Source organism: Microtus oregoni, unplaced genomic scaffold (genome assembly GCF_018167655.1).
Source record: "Microtus oregoni isolate MIOR12 unplaced genomic scaffold, Mior012 000052F_003, whole genome shotgun sequence".
Classification (NCBI taxonomy): Eukaryota; Metazoa; Chordata; class Mammalia; order Rodentia; family Cricetidae; genus Microtus; species Microtus oregoni.
Genome location: NW_024543815.1, coordinates 179,232 through 205,834, shown reverse-complemented (window position 1 = coordinate 205,834; position 26,603 = coordinate 179,232). Strand labels below are relative to the sequence as shown.

General features: G+C 41.4%; 1 protein-coding gene across 1 annotated transcript; it reads right to left on the bottom strand.

The window, feature by feature from the left end:
- Window positions 1-3,714: 3,714 nt before the first annotated feature.
- On the bottom strand, window positions 3,715-12,558 carry LOC121437389 (synaptonemal complex protein 3-like). The gene is made up of 8 exons (XM_041637274.1): window positions 12,516-12,558; window positions 9,781-9,847; window positions 9,497-9,531; window positions 7,387-7,501; window positions 6,552-6,651; window positions 6,044-6,142; window positions 3,920-4,024; window positions 3,715-3,798 (listed from the first exon to the last, which is right to left on the bottom strand). Exons 1-8 carry the CDS (start codon window positions 12,556-12,558, stop codon window positions 3,715-3,717), a joined length of 648 nt encoding a protein of 215 aa, XP_041493208.1.
- Between the last annotated feature and the right edge of the window lie 14,045 nt (window positions 12,559-26,603).

The window sequence follows — 26,603 nt, the reverse complement described above, 5'->3', positions numbered from 1 at the left end:
AAGTTTGATGATGATTTTCCCTTACATTTCTAGTCAGCACTGTTGTGGGATAATCTTTTGGTACACTGTAAAGATGTGTGTCTGCCTAAGGCACCTTCTGATTGGTTTAATAGAAAGCTAAATGGTAAATAGCTAGGCAGGAGAGGATAGGCAGGACTTCCTAGCAGAGGGAGAAAATCAGGAGGAATCTGATGCTCAGATTTCTCCAGCAGACATGGGGAAAGCTAGACGTGCCATACTGAGGAAAGATAAAAAAGTCACGTGGCAGAATGTAGATTTAAAAATATGGGTTAATTAAGTTTTGAGAGGTAGATGGAGCCAGTCAGTGGTGGCGCATGCCTTTAATCTGGCACTCGGCAGGCAGAGGCAGACAAAACTCCTGAGTTCGGGGTCAGCTGTGTCCACAGACTGAGTTTCAGGATAGGCTCCAAAGCTACGAGAAACCTTGAAACCCTGTCTCAACACACACACACACAACAACAACAACAACAACAACAACAACAACAACAACCAAACAAAGAGCTAAGTGAAAACAAGCCTAAGCTAAAGGCCAACCTTTCATAATTAATAAGTCTCTGTGTCATTATTTGTGAGCTGGTGGTCCTAGCATTAAATTACTACTACAGCACTTCTCACAGTCATTGTATAATTAAAGACACAGGAGTGAACTGCTTTAATCTTAAGTAAATTCTCAGTAACTGTGATACTTATCACACAGTCATCTAGGTATTGGACTAATATCAAAAGCATGCATGACCAGGTTGTAATGGAACCTGGCTCATGCCATTGTCTCTCTTGTTCCTGACCCCAGGACCCATAACATAGGAAAGGAAAGCATGGGGAAGCTTGGAAAGCTCCAGGTCCCTGTGACTATCATCACAGGAGGGGTGGTAGGGACATAGCATTTAAGAAAACACAGAGAAGAAAAGAGGAAGGTGAGCTTAATGAAAAAAGCATTTTCAAAGCCATGGACTACCTACCATATGCCATGGTCAATTGCTAAACTAGGAGAGTAGCAAGCTGATGGAGGAAGGTCATTGGTTAAAAAAATAAAGAAACTGCTTGGCTGGCCCTCATAGGTTAGAACATAAGTGGGTGGAGTAAGCAGAACAGAATGCTGGGAGGAAGAGGAAGTGAGCTCAGACTCGACATCTCTCTCGGGAGCAGACGCCTCAGAAGAGACGCCATGCTCCCCTCGCCAGGCCAGACACAGGCTATGAAGCTCCGACCCAGGATGGACATAGGCTAGAATCTTTCCGGTAAGTGCACCTAGCTGTGCTACATAGAATATTAGAAATGGGCTAGTCCAGGTGCGAGAGTTAGCCTAGAAGAGGCTAGATAGAAATGGGCCAAGCAGTGTTTAAATGAATACAGTTTGTGTGTTGTTATTTCGGGCATAAGCTAGCCAGGCAGCCGGGGTGCTGGGGACGCAGCCCCGTCGCTCTTATTACTACAGCAAGCATGTACTTTATACACACAGGGAAGAGGCATGGTGAAGAAAGATAACATACCTTATGAGGAAAACCATATTCATGGGAATTAGATACCCAGAAAACACTCTGAAGTACTTATTTTCCTTCTGTAGCTATGGGAAAATTTGAGAAATAAAGACCTCCTTAGAAATCCTATGAGTATTTAAGATTCCTATTTCATGATGGAAATATAGCAATGAAAAATGAGGCAGGAAAATAGGGTCAGACACACATGACTGTGAGTCATAAGATTACAGTAACTGAAAAAAAAAAACATCCATTTGACTGCCGTAAGGATTGTGGGGGGAAAAAAACAACCCTTCTAGCAAAGAGCATTAATCACCTAAACAGCAAACAAAGGGTCCACCCTTTCAGAGAATCTTTACTTTCCCTCTGTAATAAAAAGTACTTGGACGCGTAAATGGGGTTCTTGAGCCACACACTCATTTGTTTGAGGAGCATATTTTATGCCTTTACTTGTACTTCTAATAAAACTAGACTTTAATTATTACTACCATATGTCTTGCTGAAATCTTCATTAGAGATGGAAAGAACCTGGCCTTTATGTCATGGTTGACCTGAGAGATTCCCTCCAGTAACAAGAGGCAAGTTTTTGGTGGGATCCCAGCACCGCAGAAAAAAGAAATTAAACTGCCCTCTTAATCTAATTATGCACTAATGGTCAAAGACTAATTTCTTCCAATATAAATTATACTAGTTTGAAAAAGGATGGTTTATATACATGTCTGTCTTTTTTAAGTTGGAGAACGGTCACTTTAAGGGATTATATAGGAAAAAAATAAACATGAAAGAGAACTTTTGCTTTTCCTCTAATGCGTTTTTGTCTAAACATATGTTTAGTTATATCTAAAGTTTCAAATTTATGACATCACACTTTTTTATGTTTCTCTTTAAAAATGCACTTGGTTTTTCAAGATAGGGTTTCCCTGTGTAGCTCTGGTTGTCCTGGAACTTTCTCTGTAGACCAGGCTGGACTCAAAGTCAGAGATCTACCTGGCTCGGTCTCTTGAGAGCTGGGGGTAAATGTGTGTGCCACCGCAGCACAGCACAAAATACACCTTTAAAAAGGCAAGTTATTAAACTATTAGTTTGATAATGAGTCTAAAAACAAATCTTCCAAACATTTGCTAACATTAGTATTCAGTGACACTCAAGGAACTCTATCTTTGAAGAAAAGTGTAATGTCCTTCAACAACGAAAAGTAATGATACATTATTTTTTTTTAGACAGAGTTTTACTCTGTAGTCCTGGATAGCCTGGAAATGGCTTAGGTAGATCAAGCTGGCTCAAACTCCCAGAAATCAGCATGCCTCTGCCTCCTGAGAGAGTGCTGAGGGTAAATGTGTGCTCCACTAGGCCCTGCCCTCATGATATCCTCCTTCGCGTTACTAAGGACATGTGTTATTTAACTGCAGACCAACCCCAATGACATTTGATACCCTGTGGAAATGAAATTCTTGAATGTCTTAAAATTAGTATGTAGGTAGGGCATGCTGTGGTACATGCCTTTAATTCTAGCACCTGGGAAGCACAGATAGTCAAATCTATGAATTTAAGGCCAACCTGGTCTATATACCAAGTTGCAGGCCAGGCAAGGCTCCATGAAAAGACCTTGTCTCAACAAACAAAACCAAACCTAGTATAAATTATCAGCTTGATTGATGTATTAACTGTTTAATTCCAAGATACTAATGCAGGCCCTTTAACACATTTTCTTAGAATGGGCTATGCAATTCAGTTAAGTATGGAAAATGGATTGGAGCGGTTTTTTTTCTCTTAAATAACAATGTAAACTAGGCATAGTGGTGCCCACCTGTTGTCTCAGGTACTTTGGAGGCTGAGATGCAGGGACTACCTGAGCTTATACACCAAGTTTATTTTTTAGTTCAGTGTTAGAAACCATCATGGCAATCACGGTAAGATCCTGTCAGAAAAAGATATGAAATAAAGCCAAGGTACCTTTGTATACCTGACGTTTGTACCTTTGGGACTGATATACTAAAGACTAAAGTCAATATCCAAACAATCATTTTTATTGAAAAAAGTTAACAATGTCATAAAGAAAAATCCACTCTATTATAACAAAAGAGTGAAAGCTTTGACATACAAGAATAGTTGATACTGACACAACTGGATTTTATTCAAAATAAGGTAAGACAAGGTGAACAAGCTAATGACTAAAGACCTTGCCGTATCAACCAGAATTTATCTTAAACTATGATTATTCGCTGGCACCTGAACCGTGTTCCTTAGGATGCATCATGGACTGAAAAGCCTGTTGAAGGCTAACCATCTCTTGCTGATGCTGTTAAGGAAAAGAGATAGTAAACAGGTTTATTTCTTACTGTCAGTGTATTCCTACAGTAGGAAATAAAATATTTCAGTGCTTTTATTAATTCCTATTTCTGATTTGAAATACAACTTACAGATTCTTTCATAATTTTTCTTCGCAGCCTGTTCATTTCTTCTTTAAGTTCATTGTGTATATCCATAAGCAGACAGTCGTTCTTCTTCTCCACATCCTCCAAATTCTAAACACAAAAGGCTAGTTTAGTCCCATGGCATCTTTCATCCCAAGTTCTAAGTTTTAAAATAAAATTTCAAGAGAATTTTAAGTATTTTAGTAATACACATTACTTTGAGAAAAAAGAAAAAAAAAAACAAACCTAATACACGAAGACCCAAATTACTACTGTTAAGCCACAAAATAACTCAGACATCAACCAAACAGAGTTATAGAAGATACAATGGCACACTGTGCTCAAGAAGCAGTTTTAGTGAATGTTAAGGTCAGGCTGAGGCCGGAGAGGGCAAGAGCTGGGCACAGTATCACAAACTTTGCAGGCGCCACTGGGAGAGCCTGAAGGCTAACATGTGGAATATAGACACTTTCTCTTCCAGAAAAAGGAAATGGAAAATAGAGAAATAGGAATTCTGAAAAGTCTTCTAGGCAACCATCATAACTGCGAACATTTCTAATGATTTTCTCAATCATCAGGCTACAATCTACTTAAAGACAAAAAGTCAATATAGCATGATGTGACAATAAATTTACCAAAGGGAAAAATAATCTATAGTATGAGATCATTTTCAAGTCATTAATAGCAAAATTTATATTATTGTTTTGTAAGAGAGTATCTCACTTTAGTGACCAGCTACCCTCCAACTGTCCACTCATCTGTCTTTAGCACTAATACTGCACCAATGTGCTGATCATTTAAAAATGATGGTTTAAATCTTTCCTAATCATTTGCCAATCATTGCCATTACATCACCAACCAAGTGACAAATACAATGTTAAGTGCTATGAAGAAAACAAGAGAGAATAATACATAATTGCTCATTTTTCCAGAAAAAATAAACATTTTAACCAAAAGCATAGTGGCCGTGAGGTGGTGGTGCACTCCTTTAATCCCAGCACTCGGGAAGCAGAGGTAGGCAGATCTCTGTGAGTTCGAGGTCAGCCTGGTCTACAGAGTGAGTTCCAGGACAGCTAAGACAGTTATAAAGAAAAACCCTGTCTGGAAAAGCCAAATATATGTATGTATGTATTATGTATGCATGCATATAATTTATTATATATATATATATATGTGTGTGTGTGTGTGTGTGTGTGTGTGTGTGTGTGTGTGTGTGTGTGGCAAGAACTATGAAGAATGAATTGAAAGTCAGAGCAAACAGTTTTAATAGTAGAAGCAAAGGATGATGAGAATATTAAATAGTATAAGCTAGGATCTCAGCAATAGGACTTAAATAAATAATGAAGCACTATGGAAATGAAAATCGTCAAAGTCTAGTAGTGAAAACATGGGCTATGAAGAAATTTGAAAATAGTTTCAGGGAATATTAGAGCAAACTTGTAAGAGCTGCATTCGGAAACACATAAAATAATTTTCTTTAAAATATTTTAAAACTATTGTTTATACATCAACTTACTAGCATATACTTAATTCTCAAGGAACAAATTTTAATCTTTGACTATTAAATTCTAGGATAATGGATAAGTTATTTTAGCCATTGGAATAATTTTAAAAATTGACATGCTAGAAAAACCTCCCTACTAAATTTCAAAACAAGGTTTAATTTAACTTGGGTCCTTCCTGGGGCTGGAGAGATGATTCAGTAGGTAACAGCAGCCAGTGCTGGAATTGATGACCAGCACCCACAAGGCTGCTCTCAACTTTCTGTAACTACAGTTACAGGATATCCTTTGCACTAAATCTTTTCAAAAAGGTATTTTGAGCCTTTCCTGTTTAATATATATGAGAATTACAAAGATCATAGAAATGATATGTAGACTTTCTCTTTCCAGTTCAATAAAGAAAATGAATATACTTGAAGTATGACTATTAATATATGTGAAGCATATATCTATGGAAAACTCATAATTTGCCATCTTCTATCTGAAATAACCACCATAAAACCATTAGAATTCTACAGATCTACCACATCAATTAAAAACAATTCATTCAAAATGGAAATTACCTTATTCTGGTAAGGAAAATGTACATTATATCTTTAGGAACATATTGTTATCATGTCTAACATACCTTTATGAACTGCTCATGTATTTGTTTAATTGTTTTCAGTCTCTTGCTCTGAACGAGTCTACACTGTTGAAAAGCCTTTTCTTCCTGTTGAAAATCATTCTACAAATACAAAAGGAAAAACTGTATTAACAGTTTAGTAATGGTTGGTTGTTCTGGGCCTCATACATGCACGACAAACACTGTCCTTTTGAGCTACAGCTTAATCTCTAAAACTTTAAATTAAAAAAAAAAGTCTATTTTAAACTCAGAAAAAATATTTTAAAATGACTAACTTTATTATTTCTCTTTAATAACCATTATGCCTGTTTAAATTATTCTCTAAACACTAACATGTTATAAACCTTCTTCATTAGCTTCCTAAAATTATAGGCCAGATAAGGTAGATAATCATTTTCAAGACACCATTTATTCTTGGAAATTTCAGTCTCCAAACAAGCCCAGCTTTGTTTTCTGAAACTAACACAAGAATAGCTTCTCTATGCATATTAATTAGAATTGTGATACCAACCATTAGTTTTACATATTTTTCCTGCACTTTCTGAAAATCCAAATCCCATTGCTGAAACAGATTTGTAAATGCCTGAGCAGACTCTTCGTTAAGCTTTGCCCTGTAAACATAATAATGAATGGCGTTACTTCTTATACTAGTAGGAAAGTAACATTCAAGCCAAAATTGAGTTGATACACTATTATAGTGGAAAAAGAAAGTAATAGCAGTTTAAATATTCTGATGGAAAACTCAGAAGTAAAATTAGATTTACACTGATTCCAGAAGTGCTTCTTCCTAAAATAAAAGTCTCCCCTCTCATGGGGACTTTTGAAACCTGGAAATTTTATCATATGTATATCTATTTTCAATATAATATTTTCTCCAAAAAGTTTATTTTTCATTTTTTTCTACTTAATATAGAGTCTTAAAAATACTAAATGATTTTCAAACAAAACATTTCACTAAGTTCCCCACTCCCCATTTTGGCACAGCCACAATCTAGTATAAACCAAGGGGTCATATTCAAATTGACCTCTCTCTACACCATCAGCTATGGTTAAATAACAGTTATTAGATTCTATTCATCTAAACTTAACTAATTTCAGGAGTGAATAATAAAATACCAATTGTTATTTAAAGGAGAAAAACCTAATCTTCATTGGCTTCTGTGAAGCAACACTATAAAGATAGGAGGTCATGAAGGCACCTGCCTAGAGAAAAGTCAAATATTTTCACTAGAGACTCAAACAGAAAATGACATTTTTCTTAAGTGCTTTACATAAATATATATTAAAAATTGGTACAGACAGGTTTTTTGTTTGTTTTCTTTTGTTTTAGGAAAGAAAAACCTTACACAGCATCTTCACGTGAGTTCCAAACTTGTTTCATATTCTGGTCAATTCCTTCCAAAGACTTAGTATTTGTTTCCAGTCTTTGTCTCTTAGCAGTAAGAGCACGGTTAATGTCAACTGTATTTTAAAAAATGTTCATTAGAATTCAATGCTTAAGAAATTACTTTGTTCTCACACATTCAAGTAATTATAAATTCTAATAATGCTCACTCATCAATAACAAACATTTAAACATTTAACATTTAAAACTATAGTGTCAATATGATACAGCTTTCATATTTTGAACACCTAGAATTTTAGATTTTCTGACTAGGTCTGTTCAGTCAACAATTTCTATGAAAACATTCCAAATCCAAAACTCTGAAATCTGAAGCATTTCTGGTCCCAATCATTTTTAATAACCATATGGTAATTAGGATTTTCCTAACTGAAGACGTTTTTAGAGGTGACAAAAATGAACTAATAAACAAAGCAAAGGGGAAGTATAGGATTTATGAAAAATAATTAAATAAACGCTAACTACTTCTAAAATTTATAAAACACTCTATACTGGAAGCGTGCATTTGCCTGAATTCTTGTTAGAGAAGATAGAATAAAATTGCTTATTAAAAATATACCCTAAAAAGGTTAATTTGTCAACATTATTTGTAAGAGAGAGTGAATGAGAGGCTGGGGATGTAGTTGAGTTTAAGCACTTGCCTAGCATATCTTGTTTTGTATGCTATGGTTACTATTTATATTTCATTAAGCGTTTATAGGGCTTTTTTACCACTATGGACAGCAAGCAGTTCATAAAAAATTTAAATTTCAAATATGCTGTGGTAGCAAAAAAAAAAAAAAACCCGACAGTGCACCGCTGCTAACTCCAGCACTGGAAAGGCAAAGACACACAGATCTCTGTGAATTTTTGGCTAGCCTGGCCTACATACCAATTTCCAGGCCATTTAGAGCTACATTGTGAGACTGTATCTCAACAAGAAAAGAAAATTCTTATCAGTTACTTTTAATAAGCATAAGAAATTTCTATTATATAAATAATTTAGAGTTTTAGTAGCTAAAATTTTTTCATACAACACATATATGGAAGAGATAATTTCAGCAGCTAACACACGTATTAAACAACAAATTATAAAACATGTATCTTGACACCACTAAATAGAGAACATCTTTCAAAAAAGCTGCTTATATGAGTAATCCTTAAAGAAGCCTAATTTTAACTGTTTTGTAAGTGTATATGAATGGGGGCATTTTGCTTTCATCTGGTTAGGTCTGTGTACCATGAGCCTCGTTTCCACTGAATCCAAAAGGCATCACTGGATCCCCTTGGACTGGAGTTACACATAGATGGTTGTGAGCCACCATAAAGGTGCTGGGAATCAAATTGGATTCCTTTGGAAGATGCCAGTGCTCTTAAACGTCGAGCCATTTCTCCATCCCCTATTAACTCTTAAAATAATACTATCCTTGGTTGGGTTTGTTTGTCCCTGTAATCCCAGCACCTGTGAGGTTGTCAGGTGATCTACAATATTAATGCCAGTCTGAGTTCCCTATGAGACGATCTCAAAACAAACAAGTAAACAAGCAAAAGTGAATATTCTCCCCAAGAAAGCCGATGTAATTGATCCTTAACAAACTTCGTAAAACAAGGTTTTAGGGTTCAGATTTTAAACCTCTGTTGGCTATCTAATTTTCTTCTTAGATTATAATTTATTAGAATGAAAATAGTAACAAGGAGTTATATTAGAAGCTTCAGTTTTATACTGCCTAGAAAGGAATGCAGTATAAATCCTAGGAAATAAAATGATTTTTTAAAAAGAAACTGATATACAGAATAAAAGAAACTGATATATAGAAATAGTAGATGGTTTCCTCTTTTCTTCTTCTAAAAAATCCATTGAAGTCACATATGTCTAAAAGCATTATTTTTACTTTTCTCATCATGAAAAACTATAAGGAAGAATATGATGCTAAATCACAAATATTTTATGAAAATCTTATAAATGAGAACAAAGCATTGAAGAGTAGGCATGTAATATACTGGTTAACATATTATATGCAAATTATTATGTAGTTTTAAATAATTTTCTTTAAAAAAGTATCTTTAAAACATACCTGAAACTCTTCCACAAAGAGCCTCTACCTTTTCCCTAAGAAGAAATCACATTTTAAAAATGGCACTGTAGTTCAGTAAAAGAGCATTTTCCAAGCATTCACAAACTCCCCTATTAAATATCAAATACAATGACAAACACTGTTTTGTGAAGGATTCATAAGATATAACAGTTTGGAAAAAATAGCAAATGTCAAGTATCTTATATATACTACCTGTTACATAAACAAAGCAAGTATTTCTTGAAATATATTATTCAACAGTCAAACAATTTTTAATATATTACCCCATATCTACAAACAGTTCTACGGGACTTCTCCTTCCAGGTGAATCACTTGATGAACTCTGTTCCACTGACAAGAAAAAAAAATTTGAAATTAAGAACACTTCTAACAAACAGTAATAAAACTATGTTTGCAGTTTTTTCAGACATTGACAACTTAAGCTTTTGTATTAGATATAGAAATGCAATTTTTTCTTTGAAGGTTAGATGAAGTTAAATCATGATTCATGACCATGTGTAGGAACAAATTTTGAAGTGTTTCTAGGATAAGATTACATAGCAAGTTATTTATCAATCAACATGTTAGGAATTCAAAGGCAAGATACACTACGTGGATTTCTAAAATTTAGGTATAGGGATATGGAGAGTAAAGTACACAGAATAAACTAACAAATTGTAAGTGTATTAGGTTCAATACAAAAGAGCTGGAGCAAAGTATCAACACATTCGATGCCTTTAAATTTTTTTATGTTATTATTAGTAGTAGACACACATCAGTGTGGGAATCAGAGAACAGCCTTCTGCAGTAGATTTCTTTCCTTCCTTCTACTATGAGGGTTCTGGGAATCAAACTCTGGTCCTCCTGCTTGCAAGGTAAACACTTTTACTCCCAGAGCCAGTTTGGCAGCCCCCAACATTTGACATCTTATACCTTGAGTATCACTCGGAATTGAAACACAGAAATCCGGTTCATCGTCTGAGTCATAAATTACTATGTGCTCTTTCTCCGCATGTGAGCTTTCAGGCTCTTGGGGCTCTTCCGGATCCCTTCTTGCATGGGGAAACATAACTGTATATTTTCTGTTTGAAAACACAAGAAGAAAAACAAATCTCTCAAAACAACTGAATCCAAAGGTATTATTTAAGTAAACTGAGAAAGCTATCAAATAAAATCAAGATGTTCTTTTTTTTATATATTATTTATTTATTACGTATACAATATTCTGTCTGTGTATATGTCTGCAGGTCAGAAGAGGGCACCAGACCTCATTACAGATGGTTGTGAGCCACCATGTGGTTGCTGGGAATTGAACTCAGAACCTTTGGAAGAACAGGCAATGCTCTTAACCACTGAGCCATCTCTCCAGCCCCCAATCAAGATGTTCTTATGTGAATAAAGTGTTAACAATTTTCTTACTTTACTGCATCCAAAGGAAAACAAAAATGGCAGTTGTCAATGTAAAAATGATACACAATAGTGGAAAAAGTAAAGGGTGCTCGGGTTGTTTCTAATGGATTTGAGGCTGACCCCAGAAGTATAGAGATAGCGCCTAGAACATTTCTGGCCTTTCAGATCCTACTGAGGACCCTATTCCCTCCTCACCATGCCAGCTCCCCAGCTCTACCAGGGTCCCTGGAACCTCTGCTTCCCTGGGCCTTTTGTTGTTCCTTATCCCCCTAACTCTTAATCCCTTTAGCTCCCCCCACCCCTGTACTCACCCTTTCCCCTAGAGCCCTTTCCTCACACTGAGTTCCTCCTCGACTCTAGCTCCTACACGCTTTTCAGTACTGCACTCCCTCTCCAATACTAAGGACTAACACTTCATACTCAGTCTAGCTTGTCACTGCCTTTCATGTTCTCCTTGTCCCAAGAGACTCCATCCCTGCTAACCTTTTCCCAGCTCTCCTAACCTACAAGCTCCTCCTAACCCTCTAAATCTTTCTTACTTCTACCCTCTCCCCAGTTCTGCCTCACCTCATACACTCCCCAGTTCTTCCTCATCCCTAACTCCTCCCCAGTAACCTCTCCTTGACTCTTCCTCACCCCCAGTTCTTTTCTTCTGTCTGCTTCCCCCTTCCTCCTCACCCCATTGCAGTCCTTCCCCCAGTCCCTCCCAAGCTTCTCCTTGTCCTTACTCCCTATTCAGGTCCTCCTCCTTGGCAACCACTATCTAGAACCTTCTAATCCCCAAGACCTCCCCAGATCCTGACCTCTAGCCCCTACCTAGCTTCAACTCCCCAAGTCCCTCCTCATCCCTTTTCCTTCTGGTTCCCCATACGTCCCCAGCATCTTCTCACCTACAGTCCTTCCCAAGATCATCCTCACATCAGAGCTCACCCTTGTTCCTAGCTTCCCCCCAGCTCCTCCTTACCCATAACTTCTCCCCAGCTCCTCCTAACCTCCCAGTTCCTCCTAACCACCAATAGCTGTCCCCTTGTTTCTAGTCCCTCTCCAGTTTATTCCTCATCCCATCTAGCATCTCCTACCCCTTAACCCTACTTACTCCTACTTATTCCAGCTCCTCCCCAACATCTAGTTCCCCTTTGTTTTTTCCATTTGCCCAGCTCCTCACTCCAGCCCTTGTCAAGTTCATCCTCACCCCTAACTCCTTCCTAGCTTCAACTCACATCCAGCTCCTCCTTACCCTTGGCCCCTCCCCAGTTTGGACAGCCAGCCTCTCCTTTCCGCTCCCCAAATCCTCCTCACTATGTATTTCTTCCTAGCTTCTCGGGCCTCCCCAGCTTCTCCTCATCCCCAATTTCCTCCTTGCTCCTAATCACTTCCCTGGTTCCCCCTCACCCTTAGCCCCAACTGCCAACTGGCCTCCAGCCCCTCCCTATATCTTCATTCTCACTCTAGCTTGTCTTTATTCCTAGGCCCCATGCTACTCTGCCGCACCACCCTCTGCTTGGAGTTGCCACCTCCATAATGACAGCAGAGACCTCCCCCATCCTCTAAGCTTTCCTTCCTTCAACTTAGGCTTTAGTCGGCTCGAGGAAAGGAACCTCTGTTTTACTATCAGAGGCCTCAATGGGGTTCCCGGCCTGGGCCACCTCCATTTTACTATTCAGTGGCCTCGTTCGGTCACCTCCATTTTACTGCCAGAGGCCCCACCGAGGTGATGGTCACCTCCATTTTACTATCAGAGGCGCCAGCAAGATTCCGGTCACCCCATTTTACTATCAGAGGCCCCGGCAAGCTTCCGGTCACCCCCATTTTACTATCAGAGGCCCCGGCAAGCTTCCAGTCATCCCCCCATTTTATTATCAGAGGACCCACAAGCTTCCGGTCGCCCCCAGAGGCCCCAGCAAGCTTCCGGTCACCCCCATTTTACTATCAGAGGCCCCGGCAAGCTTCCGGTCACCCCCATTTTACTATCAGAGGACCCGGCAAGCTTCCGGTCGCCCCCATTTTACTATCAGAGGTCCCGGCAAGCTTCCGGTCACCCCCATTTTACTATCAGAGGTCCCGGCAAGCTTCTGGTCACCTCCATTTTACTGCCAGAGGCCCCGGAAAGCTTCCAGTCACCTCCATTTTACTCAGAGGCCCCGTCAAGCTTCCGGTCACCTCCATTTTACTCAGAGGCCTCGGAAACTTCCGGTCACCTCCATTTTACTCAGAGGCCCCGGCAAGCTTCTGGTCACCTCTATTTTACTATCAGAGGTCCCGGCAAGCTTCCGGTCACCCCCATTTTACTATCAGAGGCCCCGGCAAGCTTCCGGTCACCCCCATTTTGCTATCAGAGGCCCCGGCAAGCTTCCGGTCACCCCCATTTTGCTATCAGAGGCCCCGGCAAGCTTCCGGTCACCCCCATTTTGCTATCAGAGGCCCGGGCAAGCTTCCGGTCACCCCCATTTTACTATCAGAGGCCCGGGCAAGCTTCCGGTCACCCCCATTTTACTATCAGAGGCCCCGGCAAGCTTCCGGACGCCCCCATTTTACTATCAGAGGCCCCGGCAAGCTTCCGGTCACCCCCATTTTGCTATCAGAGGCCCCGGCAAGCTTCCGGTCACCCCCATTTTGCTATCAGAGGCCCCGGCAAGCTTCTGGTCACCCCCATTTTACTATCAGAGGCCCCGGCAAGCTTCTGGACGCCCCCATTTTACTATCAGAGGCCCCGGCAAGCTTCCGGTCATCCCCATTTTACTATCAGAGGCCCCGGGAAGCTTCCGGTCACCCCCCCATTTTATTATCAGAGGCCCCGGCAAGCGTCCGGTCACCCCCATTTTATTATCAGAGGCCCCGGCAAGCTTCCGGTCACCCCCATTTTACTATCAGAGGCCCTAACAAGGTTCCGGTCACCCCCATTTTACTATCAGAGGCCCCGGCAAGCTTCCGGTCACCCCCATTTTACTATCAGAGACCCCCCCCACAAGGTTCGCACATCCTCCATTTTACTATCAGAGACCCCCCCCACGATGTTCTCACCTCCTCCATTTTACTATCAGAGGCCCCGATGATGTTCACACCTCCTCCATTTTGCTATCAGAGACCCCCTACGAGGTTCGCACCTCCTCCATTTTGCTATCAGAGGCCCCGGCAAGCTTCTGGACACCCCCATTTTACTATCAGAGGCCCCGGCAAGCTTCCGGTCGCCCCCATTTTACTATCAGAGGCCCCGGCAAGCTTCCGGTCACCCCCATTTTACTATCAGAGGCCCCGGCAAGCTTCCGGTCACCCCCATTTTACTATCAGAGGCCCCGGCAAGCTTCCGGTCACCCCTATTTTACTATCAGAGGCCCCGGCAAGCTTCCGGTCACCCCCATTTTACTATCAGAGGCCCTAACAAGGTTCCGGTCACCCCCATTTTACTATCAGAGGCCCCGGCAAGCTTCCGGTCACCTCCATTTTACTATCAGAGGTCCCAGCAAGCTTCCGGTCACCTCCATTTTACTCAGATGCCTCGGAAAGCTTCTAGCCTCCTCCATTTTACTCTGAGGCCCCGGCAAGCTTCCGGTATCCTCCATTTTGCTGCCAGAGGCCCCCCGACGATGTTCACACCTCCTCCATTTTACTATCAGAGAACCCCCCCACGATGTTTGCACCTTCTCCATTTTACTATCAGAGACCCCTGACGAGGTTCGCACCTCCTCCATTTTACTATCAGAGCCCCCCGACGAGATTCGCACCTCCTCCATTTTACTATCAGAGGCCCTGACGAGGTTCGCACCTCCTCCATTTTACTATCAGAGACCCTGACAGGGTTCACACCTCCTCCATTTTACTATCAGAGGCCCCCGACGAGATTCGCACCTCCTCCATTTTACTATCAGAGGCCCTGACAGGGTTCGCACCTCCTCCATTTTACTATAAGAGCCCCCCGACGATGTTCGCACCTCCTCCATTTTACTATCAGAGATCCCCCCCACGAGGTTTGCACCTCCTCCATTTTACTATCAGAGAACCCTGACGAGGTTCGCACCTCCTCCATTTTACTATCAGAGACCCCTGACGAGGTTCGCACCTCCCTCATTTTACTATCAGAGACCCCTGACGAGGTTTGCACCTCCTCCATTTTACTATCAGAGACCCCCCCCCACACACACAATGTTCGCACCTCCTCCATTTTACTATCAGAGACCCTGACAGGGTTTGCACCTCCTCCATTTTACTATCAGAGTCCCCGCCCCTACGATGTTTGCACCTTCTCCATTTTACTATCAGAGACCCCCCCCACGATGTTCGCACCTCCTCCATTTTACTATCAGAGACCCCCCCCCACGATGTTCGCACCTCCTCCATTTTACTATCAGAGACCCCCCCCACGATGTTCGCACCTCCTCCATTTTACTATCAGAGCCCCCCCCACGATGTTCGCACCTCCTCCATTTTACTATCAGAGCCCCCCCCCACGATGTTCGCACCTCCTCCATTTTACTATCAGAGGCCCCGATGATGTTCACACCTCCTCCATTTTGCTATCAGAGACCCCTGACGAGGTTCGCACCTCCTCCATTTTACTATCAGAGCCCCCCGACGAGATTCGCACCTCCTCCATTTTACTATCAGAGGCCCTGACGAGGTTCGCACCTCCTCCATTTTACTATCAGAGACCCTGACAGGGTTCACACCTCCTCCATTTTACTATCAGAGGCCCCCGACGAGATTCGCACCTCCTCCATTTTACTATCAGAGGCCCTGACAGGGTTCGCACCTCCTCCATTTTACTATAAGAGCCCCCCGACGATGTTCGCACCTCCTCCATTTTACTATCAGAGATCCCCCCCACGAGGTTTGCACCTCCTCCATTTTACTATCAGAGAACCCTGACGAGGTTCGCACCTCCTCCATTTTACTATCAGAGACCCCTGACGAGGTTCGCACCTCCCTCATTTTACTATCAGAGACCCCTGACGAGGTTTGTACCTCCTCCATTTTACTATCAGAGACCCCCCCACACACACACACAATGTTCGCACCTCCTCCATTTTACTATCAGAGACCCTGACAGGGTTTGCACCTCCTCCATTTTACTATCAGAGTCCCCGCCCCTACGATGTTTGCACCTTCTCCATTTTACTATCAGAGACCCCCCCCACGATGTTCGCACCTCCTCCATTTTACTATCAGAGACCCCCCCACGATGTTCGCACCTCCTCCATTTTACTATCAGAGACCCCCCCCACGATGTTCGCACCTCCTCCATTTTACTATCAGAGGCCCCGATGATGTTCACACCTCCTCCATTTTGCTATCAGAGACCCCCTACGAGGTTCGCACCTCCTCCATTTTGCTATCAGAGGCCCCGGTAATGCCGATGGGCAATTTGCTGTACAAGTAAAATGGTGCCTGGAACCCCGGCCTCCCTCTATGGGACAGACTCCCCCCTCCTTATTCTCCTTCATTCTCGCACTCCTTCCTCCTCAAACTCACCCCTTCCTCCTGCCTGAACTAACCCCCCTTTGGCTGAACCAGGCTTACCGTCACAAAATGTGATCACATTCACAACTCAGATCTCCTTCAGCCAACTGCTCCGCTTCACTGCTCCGCTTCACTACTAGGAGGAGCTTCTGGGGTAACCGACTTTAAATGGAAGGCTCAACCGGGAACCTCTTTGATTGGCTGAATGCTGTGCGCATGCGTGTGTGGGTTACTAGGCTCTTCTGCGAATGCGGGCAGAAATCACAGTGAGGGCGGAGCATCCTGTGGTGGGTTGGTGCCTTGACAGAGGCAGGGCTTGGGTATGGGTGGTTGCAGCTCTTGTGGGCTCCTGGGGGGGGGGGTAGGGCTTTGCGTGCAGGAGACGGCCCGTGTGTAAGGGGAGCAGCTGTGGGGGATAGGGTAAAACATAGGTATAGCAAATCAGAAAGGGACAAGTTGGGGTTCACAGATGTGGGCCATTAACTGGTCCATTAGAATCTTTTTTAAAATTTATATTTATTTTTGTGTGGGGCATACACAGCACTTGTGTGTAGGTTAGAGGACTACTCAGTGGAATCAGTCCTTTCTGCCCATCATTTGAGCCCCTGGGATCGAAATCAGGTACTCAGGCGTTGCAGCAGAAACTTTTACCATAAAACAATTTCTAACAGACCGATAAGGGCCTGCAGCTTCTCTGAAAATGGGTAAGTTTGAGGTCTTGCGATTGTACAAGTCACTAGAGAGGACGACATAGACTATCAATAAGGAAGGAATTGGAAATTGTGCTTTTTGGACTCAACTAGCAGCTCAGGGCAGCTCTGGGAAGTATTCACTCTTCCCTGCATGTCCTCTGCTTAGATGGCAGGGGCTCCCTTGGATGGGAAGCCAGACCTCTTCCCACTTCCATACATTGAACAGAACCATGATACCACAGGCAGTAGTCAAGCCACCAAAGGAGCCAGAATTGAGCACTCTGGAGCAGGAGGAGTAAGGAAGGTCAATTTCTTCCAGCAGGGTTGAGAGAGCAGTTACAGGTTTGGGTTTTTCTGGGCAACCTGGCTGGTTCAAAATAATTCTGGTACCTCATACAGGTTAAACTTACCTCTGGACATGTTCAGACCTGTTTTAGAAGGGAGGCCACTTGTTGATTCCCAGCCACCCAACTAGCTTAGACCTGAAATAATCACACAAAAATTGCATTAATTAAATCACAAAGAACAAATAATATATAATTCAAACTGTGAATTTTCCATTTTTGCATGGCTTATTTTTCTTTACTCCTTTTAATCTATGACTGTCTGTACTCTGTCTCATTAAAGACTTTACCTTTTTAATTAAAAAAGCATTAACTTTATTTTATGACTCTCTATACTCTTTTTCTTCTCTCTTCCAAGCCTACGTATATTTATTCAATACTCTGACTCATCTGGATTTGTCTTTATTGCATATCTGTAATTCTTTCCTGTCCAAGAGCGCTTTTTAAAATGCTAAGTGCTTCTTAAAACTTAAGCTGTGTCATTACTATTATATATATGGTACTTTCTGCTTGCCTGCCCAGTCTTAAACTTAAGCTGTTCAATTACTATGATATCTATGGTACTACCTGATTGCCCACCCAGTCCAGCATAGTGGAGACCCTCGTGCCTCTGAGAGCCATACACATAGCCCCATTCTCAGGCACACAGGCAGTCCATGTCACCATTAAGCAAGCCACAGCATGCTGCTCACAAGCCCCATCTAAATGCTTCATCTCCCAAAAGAGCCAGAGGTTGCACTGGCAGCATGGCCCAGAAAGCCTGTATTTCAAAATGGTGTGGCTTTTTTCCTACAACCAGTGAATCAGGAAAACCTCTCTTAAAGGAGCTGTGGTGGCATGTTGCCAGTAAACAGCAAGAAGCTGTGTTAAACTCTGTATTTTTGTGATTTTTGTTTATGGAATTAAGCACTCTCAGGCTTTAACGTGGATTTTAGTTTGCCATGTTGGTGCCAATCTGTTGTAGAAGGGAGGCTGCTTGTTGGTTCCCAGCTGCCCAGCTATCTTAGATCTGAAATAATCACACAGAAACTGTATTAATAAAATTACTGCTTGGCCCATTAGCTACAGCTTCTTATTGTATAACTCTTAAATTAATTTAACCCATTTCTATTAATCTGTGTATGGCCACAAGGCTGTGGCTTACCAGCTAAAGATCCAGCATCTGTCTCTGGCAGGGCTACATGGCTTCTCTCTAACTCCACCCTCCTCCTCCCATGCTATTGGCCAAGCCAGTTCTTTGCTCATTAAAGCAACACATAGACAGAAGGACCTACCTCCCATACCACAGACCAAACAATACCTTTTTTCCTTTTGGGTGGTGACATTGGCGTGTCTTCAGAGCACACAGTAGCAAACAGATAGAGATAGATTTTCCTGGGGCTCTGGAATATCACAAATTACACACATCTAGAAGTCCTCTCCAGCTGGTGCACACTTCCCTGCTCCTGGGAGTCCCTAAGTGTTGGGATCCAGTCTCTGTGGATCTTGCTGGGGCTTCCAGCATATTACTGAAAGCCCATAAGAGATGACTAGACTTTGATCTCCTTGATGTCAAATCCTGAAAAATTACTCAACTCTATTCTAGGAACCAAGATGCCCTAGCTAACTTAGCTTCTGCTAAACTGCCTGCTTGTACAAACCTTCCCTTCCATCTAACTACTTACCTTAGCTTCTGTTAATCTGATTGTTTGCAGCAACCCCCACCTGTGAATGGAAGTTTCTATTCTGCCCAGTTCTGCAAGTTTTCATTAGCAAAGAAACACACCATTTGTGAAGAGACTGCACTTTTGTTTCCCAGTCACCCAGACTTGAACAATCACACAGAAACTTAATTAAAACACTATTAATAAAAACACTATTTGGTCAATGGCTTAGGTATATTTCTAGTTAGCTCTTAAATCTTAAATTAACACATTTCTATTAATCCATGTGTTGCCATAAGGCTTGGCTTAACCGTAATATTCTGGTAGTTTTCTCCATCGGCACCCATATGGTGTCTCCTTGACTCTGCCTACTCTTTGTATACATCTCTGTTTGGATTTCCCATCTGGCTTTACTCTGCTAAGCCATTGGCCAAAATTGCTTCATTCATCAACCATAAAAGCAACAAATATACAGAAGGACATCCCATATCACCCACCTACATTCCTACCCTGAAGCTGCTGAGCAAGATACTAGAATAGGCTTTTAGTTTTTTTGGTTTTGTTTTTGTTTTTTTTTCCCTTACCATAAACACTCATTGCTACACTTGGGTCCCAAATACCTGAATGTAGTTCCTACCAGCTGAAACAAAGGCTTTCAGTTAGTTAAAATTGTGTCTGATTGGACATTATTTCTGGTGGGCTACCCATAACATTGTATGTGCTAAAAGGTTGTGTGTGTGTGTGTGTGTGTTTGTATTTTGACATAAGGACATTAAAATGAAGAATGAACATAACTTAAAAAAGTCAGAACACTTCCTTCTGTTTTGTGTAATTCATGATCACTTAATTTTGCTATTTAAATGTATAGAGAAATATTTCTTGGAGTCTATTTTTCTAACCATGCACTATAGTGGGATTTCGATCCATTTAGCCAATACCTTTGGAGTAGAAAGCCCTAGATTGTGATCTTGTCTGCGTACCTGACCACTTAAAAATTGAGGGCACAGGCTGTACTCTCTGACTCTCTCGTTTTCTTGCTTGGGTGGGTGGACCCTAGTTCCCCTTAGCAGAACACAGCAGTTGATTGCAGCAGCATTTAATCTGTATCAGTGGGGAGTGTTTATCCCATTTTATACCTAAATAAATTCTTTCTAAAAACTTGTAGTGACTATATGCTTACCCATTCCCTCAAAATACCTGTTTGTGTTTTTTCTATTTAAAAATTGTTTGTGATTTGCCAGGCAGTGGTGGCACATGCCTTTAATCCCAGCACTCAGGTGGCACAGACAGGCAGAGCTCTATGAGTTTGAGGCCAGCCAGGTCTAGAGAACAAGTTCCAGGACAGCCTCCAAAGCTACAGAGAACCTCTGTCTCAAAGAAAAAAAAAAACTAGCAACAACAACAAATTGGTTGCTATTATACTTCTTAATGGTTAATAGGTCTTAATTCTATTTTTTTCTTGCAGTGCTTGTGAGCAAACTCACTTCTTAGGCATGTTAGGTAATCACTTGCATCACTGAGCACAAATTAATTCAAGGCAATTTTGTGTTCTTTTGGTGGTTTTCCAATACAGGGTTTCTCTGTGTTTCCTTAGCTGTCCTGGAACTCACTCTGTACATTAAGATGGCCTCCACTCAAAGATCCACCTGCCTCTGACTCCCACATATTCGGATTAATGGCATGCACCACCACTGCCATCCCAGTTTGAATATTTTTCTTTATCTTTACACTTTTATTCCATCATCAGCTTTGAATTTTATAACTCTGGCAATTAATGGTTTATTTTAATTCATATGAACTTTACCTTTTTGAAAATGGTGATAAGTATATAAGAAACAAGAGTATAAATACAACATGGAAAACTATATCTTCATTCAGTTTCATGGTACAAAACATGTGCATTAATATTTTGTCTGCATGTATGTCTGTGAAAGCATGTTAGATACCCTGGAACTGGAAGTTACAGACAGTTGTGAGCTGCCATGTTAGTGCTGGGAATTGAACCTGGGTCTTCTGGATGAGCAGTCAATGCTCTTAACTCTTGAGCCATCTCTCCAGCCCATCACTGGTGTATTCTTAAGTCACCACCTTTTCTTGATACCTGCTTTGTGGAAGAATTTGGGCCAGGTCCAAGTTAGAAAGGAACAGCACAAAAGATTAAGGGCAAAGGACGAAAATGAAATAATTCCAAATAGATTGGAAGCTTGAGCACTGCAGTTTCCATACAGTTGATTAGACTATCATAAATAACCCTATGTATAAGAATCAGTATAAACTCAAGTCTATGGGGAGGACCCCAGCTTAGACTCCTAGCAATAGTGAATAAGTAGCCTGAACTAGCCATTTCTTATGAACAGATTGGTGCCTGGACCAATTGTCATCAGAGAGGACATCCAGGAATTGAGGGAGTCCGATATGAGGACCCACAGGCAAACATTGGGCAGAGTTTGGGAATACTGTGGATGAGGAGGAGGAGAAAAGAGTGTAGGAGCCAGAGCGGTCAAGGACACCACAAGAAAACTCACAGTATCAATTAACCTGGGCTCATAGGTACTCACAGAGACTGAACCACCCACCAGAGAGCTTGCATGGGACTGACCTAGACCCTCTGCATATAAGTTACATTTGTGTAGCTTGGTCTTCTTGTGGGACTCCTAACAGAGTAAGGGCTGTCTCTGACTCTCGTACTGGCTTTTGGTACCCTATTCCTCATACTGGATCACTTTGCCCAGCCTTGATACAAGGGAGGTGTTTAATCTTACTTGATATGCCATTGTTCTATATGCCACATCCTGGATGGAGACAGAGAGGAAGGGATTGGGGGGTGGTATGGTGAATGGGAGAGAGGGACTTGGAGGGGAGAATGTGGGGGGGGGGAACTGCAGTGGAGATTTAAAATAAATAGATGAATTTTAGAAAAGAATTACTAAAAAAAAGAATTAGTATAAACTCATTCTGTAATTTAAAAGTACATAGTAACCAGAGAATAAATTGTTATCAAAAGAATGTGATGTTAGGATTCAGCTACTTCTCAAGCCATGATGCCTAGCAGAGCCTTTCCCCTTTCACAGATACAGGTAGGCACCCTCAGGAGACATAATCTTCAAGTAACAGACTTATGTGTGCTAAAGTCTTTCACCTGGAAAAGTGAGTTTACATTAATGGGGGTTATGGTGGCTACATATTCTCCTGCCTACCTCTTCCTTACCTCCTGCACAGGAACCAGAGAGCTTGGATACAAGCAGGTACTGTGAGACCTTTCCCACCCTCTAAAGTGTATAAGAGACTTGTGCATCTGCCATGTGTACCCTGATTTCCTATTTCCAGAACACCTTCCATGGTATCTGTCTCTAGTGCTAGGGTCCTGAACACTCCTAAGCATCCCTACCATATTGTTGGCTATATGTCTTTTTAATAACTTTTAAAATAAACTTACTTCCCAGTAATATGTCTCCGTGTCCCTCTTGAGTCCTATCCCCCTTCCCTAACCTTATGGTTACTCATTATCACAGATTTACATAGCTGATTAGGGACAATAAACCTTGGTATTGATATTAAATTATTACTATTGCTGATGTGAAAAATTCCAGTGTTTTCTAGGTATAAAACCAACATTGAATTCCTGGAGTAGACCACTTTTGGTCATAAAAGCTATTTGGGAGAGCAACTGAAATTAGTTTGCTGGGTTTTTTTTTTTTTTCCTGTTTCTCATGAGGTACACAGTGCATCTTGCTATTTTATGTCCTGTTTGATGCCAGCTTAGTTACTGAAAATTTTGCTGATCTCAGTAAATGAATTAGAGGTTATTAGATTGGCAATGATTTTTCTCCAGAGTTTTTTATCTCGTGAGCAGTTACACTTTATTTTCTAATCTGATTCCTTGAGTCATTATTTGCACACCTTTTTGGTAACTTTGAAATAACTTTACAAATAACCCTGTTTATATTGTTGGCTTTTGAGATAGGATCTTATGTAGCACTGAGTAGCTTCAAACTGTCTATGTAGCTGAGAAAAATCTTGATGTCCTGATTCTCCAGCAGAACCCTGTAGAGCTGCCTCCAGTGTTGGCTTGCCCACATTTCATAAGAGAAAGTCTTACAGTGCCACATCCAGTAGCTAGAGAGTACAGCTCCAGAGCATGATAAATACCTATGCCGCTGCCATCTGGAGATAAAATATCCTGAAAATACACATAGGGTGGGAGGATCTGAATTCTAACCCCATTCTCTCCTTCTAACAGGTTAGAAAACCTGGAGTAGGTTATGTCACCTTAGCCTTGGGTGTCCTCATTGATAAAAAAGCAGGTAGCAATTTTGTTTTGGTTTTGGTTTGGTTATTGGTTCATTTTTTTTTTTTTTGAGACAGGGTTTCTCTGTGTAGCAGCCCTGGGTGTCCTGGAACTCACTCTTGTAGACCAGGCTGGCCTCAAACCACTGAGATCTGCCTGCCTTTACCTCCTAAGTGCTTGGACTAAAGGCATGTGACACCACTGCTGGCTAAGTCACTTTGAAAGTCTCCCTGCAGGTCTTGTAGGTCATGTTAGGATCAGGAAGCATGGACAACATTCCTTCTTCTGTAGCATACGATACTACAGTTTTTGTGCCCCCCCCCCCCCAATTCATGTTGAAACTTAGCCAGAGACGCAATGGTATAAAGAGATGGGTCCTTTGAGGAGTGATTAAACTCATGGAGGTAGAGCCTTTGTGGCTGGGACTAAGTTGTGCTTAGAAATCTTGATGGGGAGAAATACTGCTTTCCCATTCTGCCTCTGGCATTTGAGAACCTGATTTTCCTCCCCTCCAGAAGGCACATTATTGAAGGTGTTGTTTTAGAAGCAGAGCAGCTCTTAATAGATAACTGTACTGCTAGTGAATCCAGTTTAGGATCCTCAGGCCCCAGGTATACTACGAAAGAAATTTCTATTCTTCACACCCTCTTCAGTCTCACATATTCTCATATATTACTTCAAATGGATTAAGGCACATTCTTGTCTGCTATGGAATTTCACTGGAATTACTTATTCTAGGGCATTAAAGTTTATGAAGGCAATTTACTACTTATTAATTTCTCTACTAATAATATCATTAGATAAATTAATTTATGAATATTTTATGATTCTGTTTTCCATTGTGATCACTATCAAATTTCTAGTTAGGTGTAAATTCTGTAGAGTCAAAAATGTTAAAATATAAATGTTAAAAATAAAAGCCAAAATTTTCCATTTCCTAGACCTTAACTGCTTGGAGCCTATCTAATGACTGAATGCCTTATACAATTAGAGACTAACTTCTAATTTGGTCCTGGTTCCTCACACTAATAGAGTCTCAAGAAGGACATAACATTATAAATGTTATTATTCCAAAATAGTGGGCCGTCTTGAACTCTGTTGAAATCTAATCCTGCTCAAATGGTCCAAGAGGTAAGGACAGATAAATTTACTCAGCTGTTATAAAAGCCAGATGTTTCCTGGGTGCTTTACCAGGAGTAGATTTGCAAGCAGTCAGCTTTGTTTAAGTCACAATATAGAACATCCCTACTTAGCCTTCCTTTGGGTGGAGAGACAGTGGCTAAAAATACCCAGTGTCTATTAAAGCTTTTATATCAGTTCTATCATTGATATAACATGAGAGACTATGCGAATGTAAGCACAGAACAGTCCATTATACCCAAATATCTGATCTATTTAGCCTCAGAATAAGACTCTGCTTTTACAATACCCACATACTTCTTAAATTTTGTAATATGACACTTTCCATTCAGAACCTATAACCAGCCTGAAAACAACAGTCTTTGCCCCGAAAGAAGCTGCTCTGGTTGGGGGGTGGTGGGGGGTGGATTGCAACACGGAGAAGATAAGCGGATGCTATCCCCCTCATTATTCTGATTTGTCAGGAAAAGCAAGGTGGAAAGATGAAATGGAGGTGTCAGCTTGTCATTTCGTAAAATTGGTGGCACTTAAAAGAATGATGGTGTAAAATGGATCTATGCTGAAGAGCACTTTTGGAGATCCAAAACTGAAAACCCATGAAAAGAATTCGACAGTAAGAAAAGGGAGAACGGGGTACATGTGACAGAAGTCATTCCTTAGGTTTAACCTTTACCATCAAGGAAGTAAAAATGAAAAGTTCTCTGCAGACATGGCCTTGATAATGACCCAGTTGCGAATGCTCTCTACCTCTGAACTGATTTCTTTAGGGAAGAGTTTTCAACAAACAGCTTATCTCTTTCGGGGTATAGGATATAAGGATGGGTGTACTCATTCTGAGTGATGTGGAATTAGAGAAATTGACTAATATAACTAAAACCTCATTATGACAAAGGCTTCTCACCTGAGGCAATCTGAAGGAAAGAAATCCCTGGATTATAATACCTATCAATGACACTTGGTTTTCGCATGCTGAGTTTCCTACCAACATTAGAGATTGAAGGCAAACAAATTCCGTGCAAGCAGTACTGAGGAAAGTGATTTCTTCTGCCCAGTTTGACAGGCTGTACAGGACTGTTCATTGGAGAGGGAATAAAGATTGGTTCAGATTTGGATTTAGCACTGGTACGAATCTTTAGTAGTTTTGTTCTGCCCCACCATAGGTTGTAATATTTTTAATATAATGTGCTACTAATTTTTGAAAATTTCATAAATACCTCCAGTATTTGTTTTTATTTTTTGAGACAACTTCTCTGTGTCACAGCCCTAGCTGTACTGGAGCTCGCTTTGTAGACCAGGCTGGCCTCAAACTCACAAAGATCGGCCTGCCTCTGCTTCCTGAGTGCTGGGATTAAACATGTGCGCCACCACCACCTGGCTGCTTTTGATACATTTTGATCATATTCAACCCTACTCTTCCCTCTAATTCTCTCCAGGTCCATCTCCTACTCTCTCAACCCCTCCCAACTTCATGTTTACTCAAAAAAAAAAAAAATCAATCCAGTTACCCTCCTAATGTGAGAAACACAGTGAGTCCAATTTGTGTTGTCCATATACCCATGGATATAGGGACATCCACTAGAGAATGACTGACTTACTGGGGACCACATCCTTAAAGAAAACTTTCTCCCTCCTGTAACAGCTATCAACCATCACTAGCTCCTCAGCTGGGGGCAAGGGCTCCCAAGGCTCTCTGCGAGAGCACTGGAATGTTGACTGGCTGGATTTTTAAATACGTGTCCTGTGCAGGCAACCACAGGGTCTGTGGATCCATGACTGCAGTTGTTTGTCATGTCCAGAAGACTGTTTTGCCCTTCTCCTCCCTGGCCTCTGGCCCTACAATCTTTTTGCCATCTCTTCCCTGATTGTCTTTGAGCCTTAGGCAGAGGGGCTGGCTGCGTTGGATAGTTTTGTGTCATCTTGACACAAAAGTCACCTGAGAGGGGGGAACCTCAATCAAGAAAATGTCCCTATAAGACCAGGCTGTATGCAAGACTGTAGGGTAGTGACTGGTGCGGGAGGACCCAGGCCATTGTAGGTGGTACCATCCCTAGGCTGGTGGACCTTGGTTCTGTAAGAAAGCAGGCTGAGGAAACATGGAAAGCAAGCACCCCTCCATCCCTATGCATCAGCTCCTGC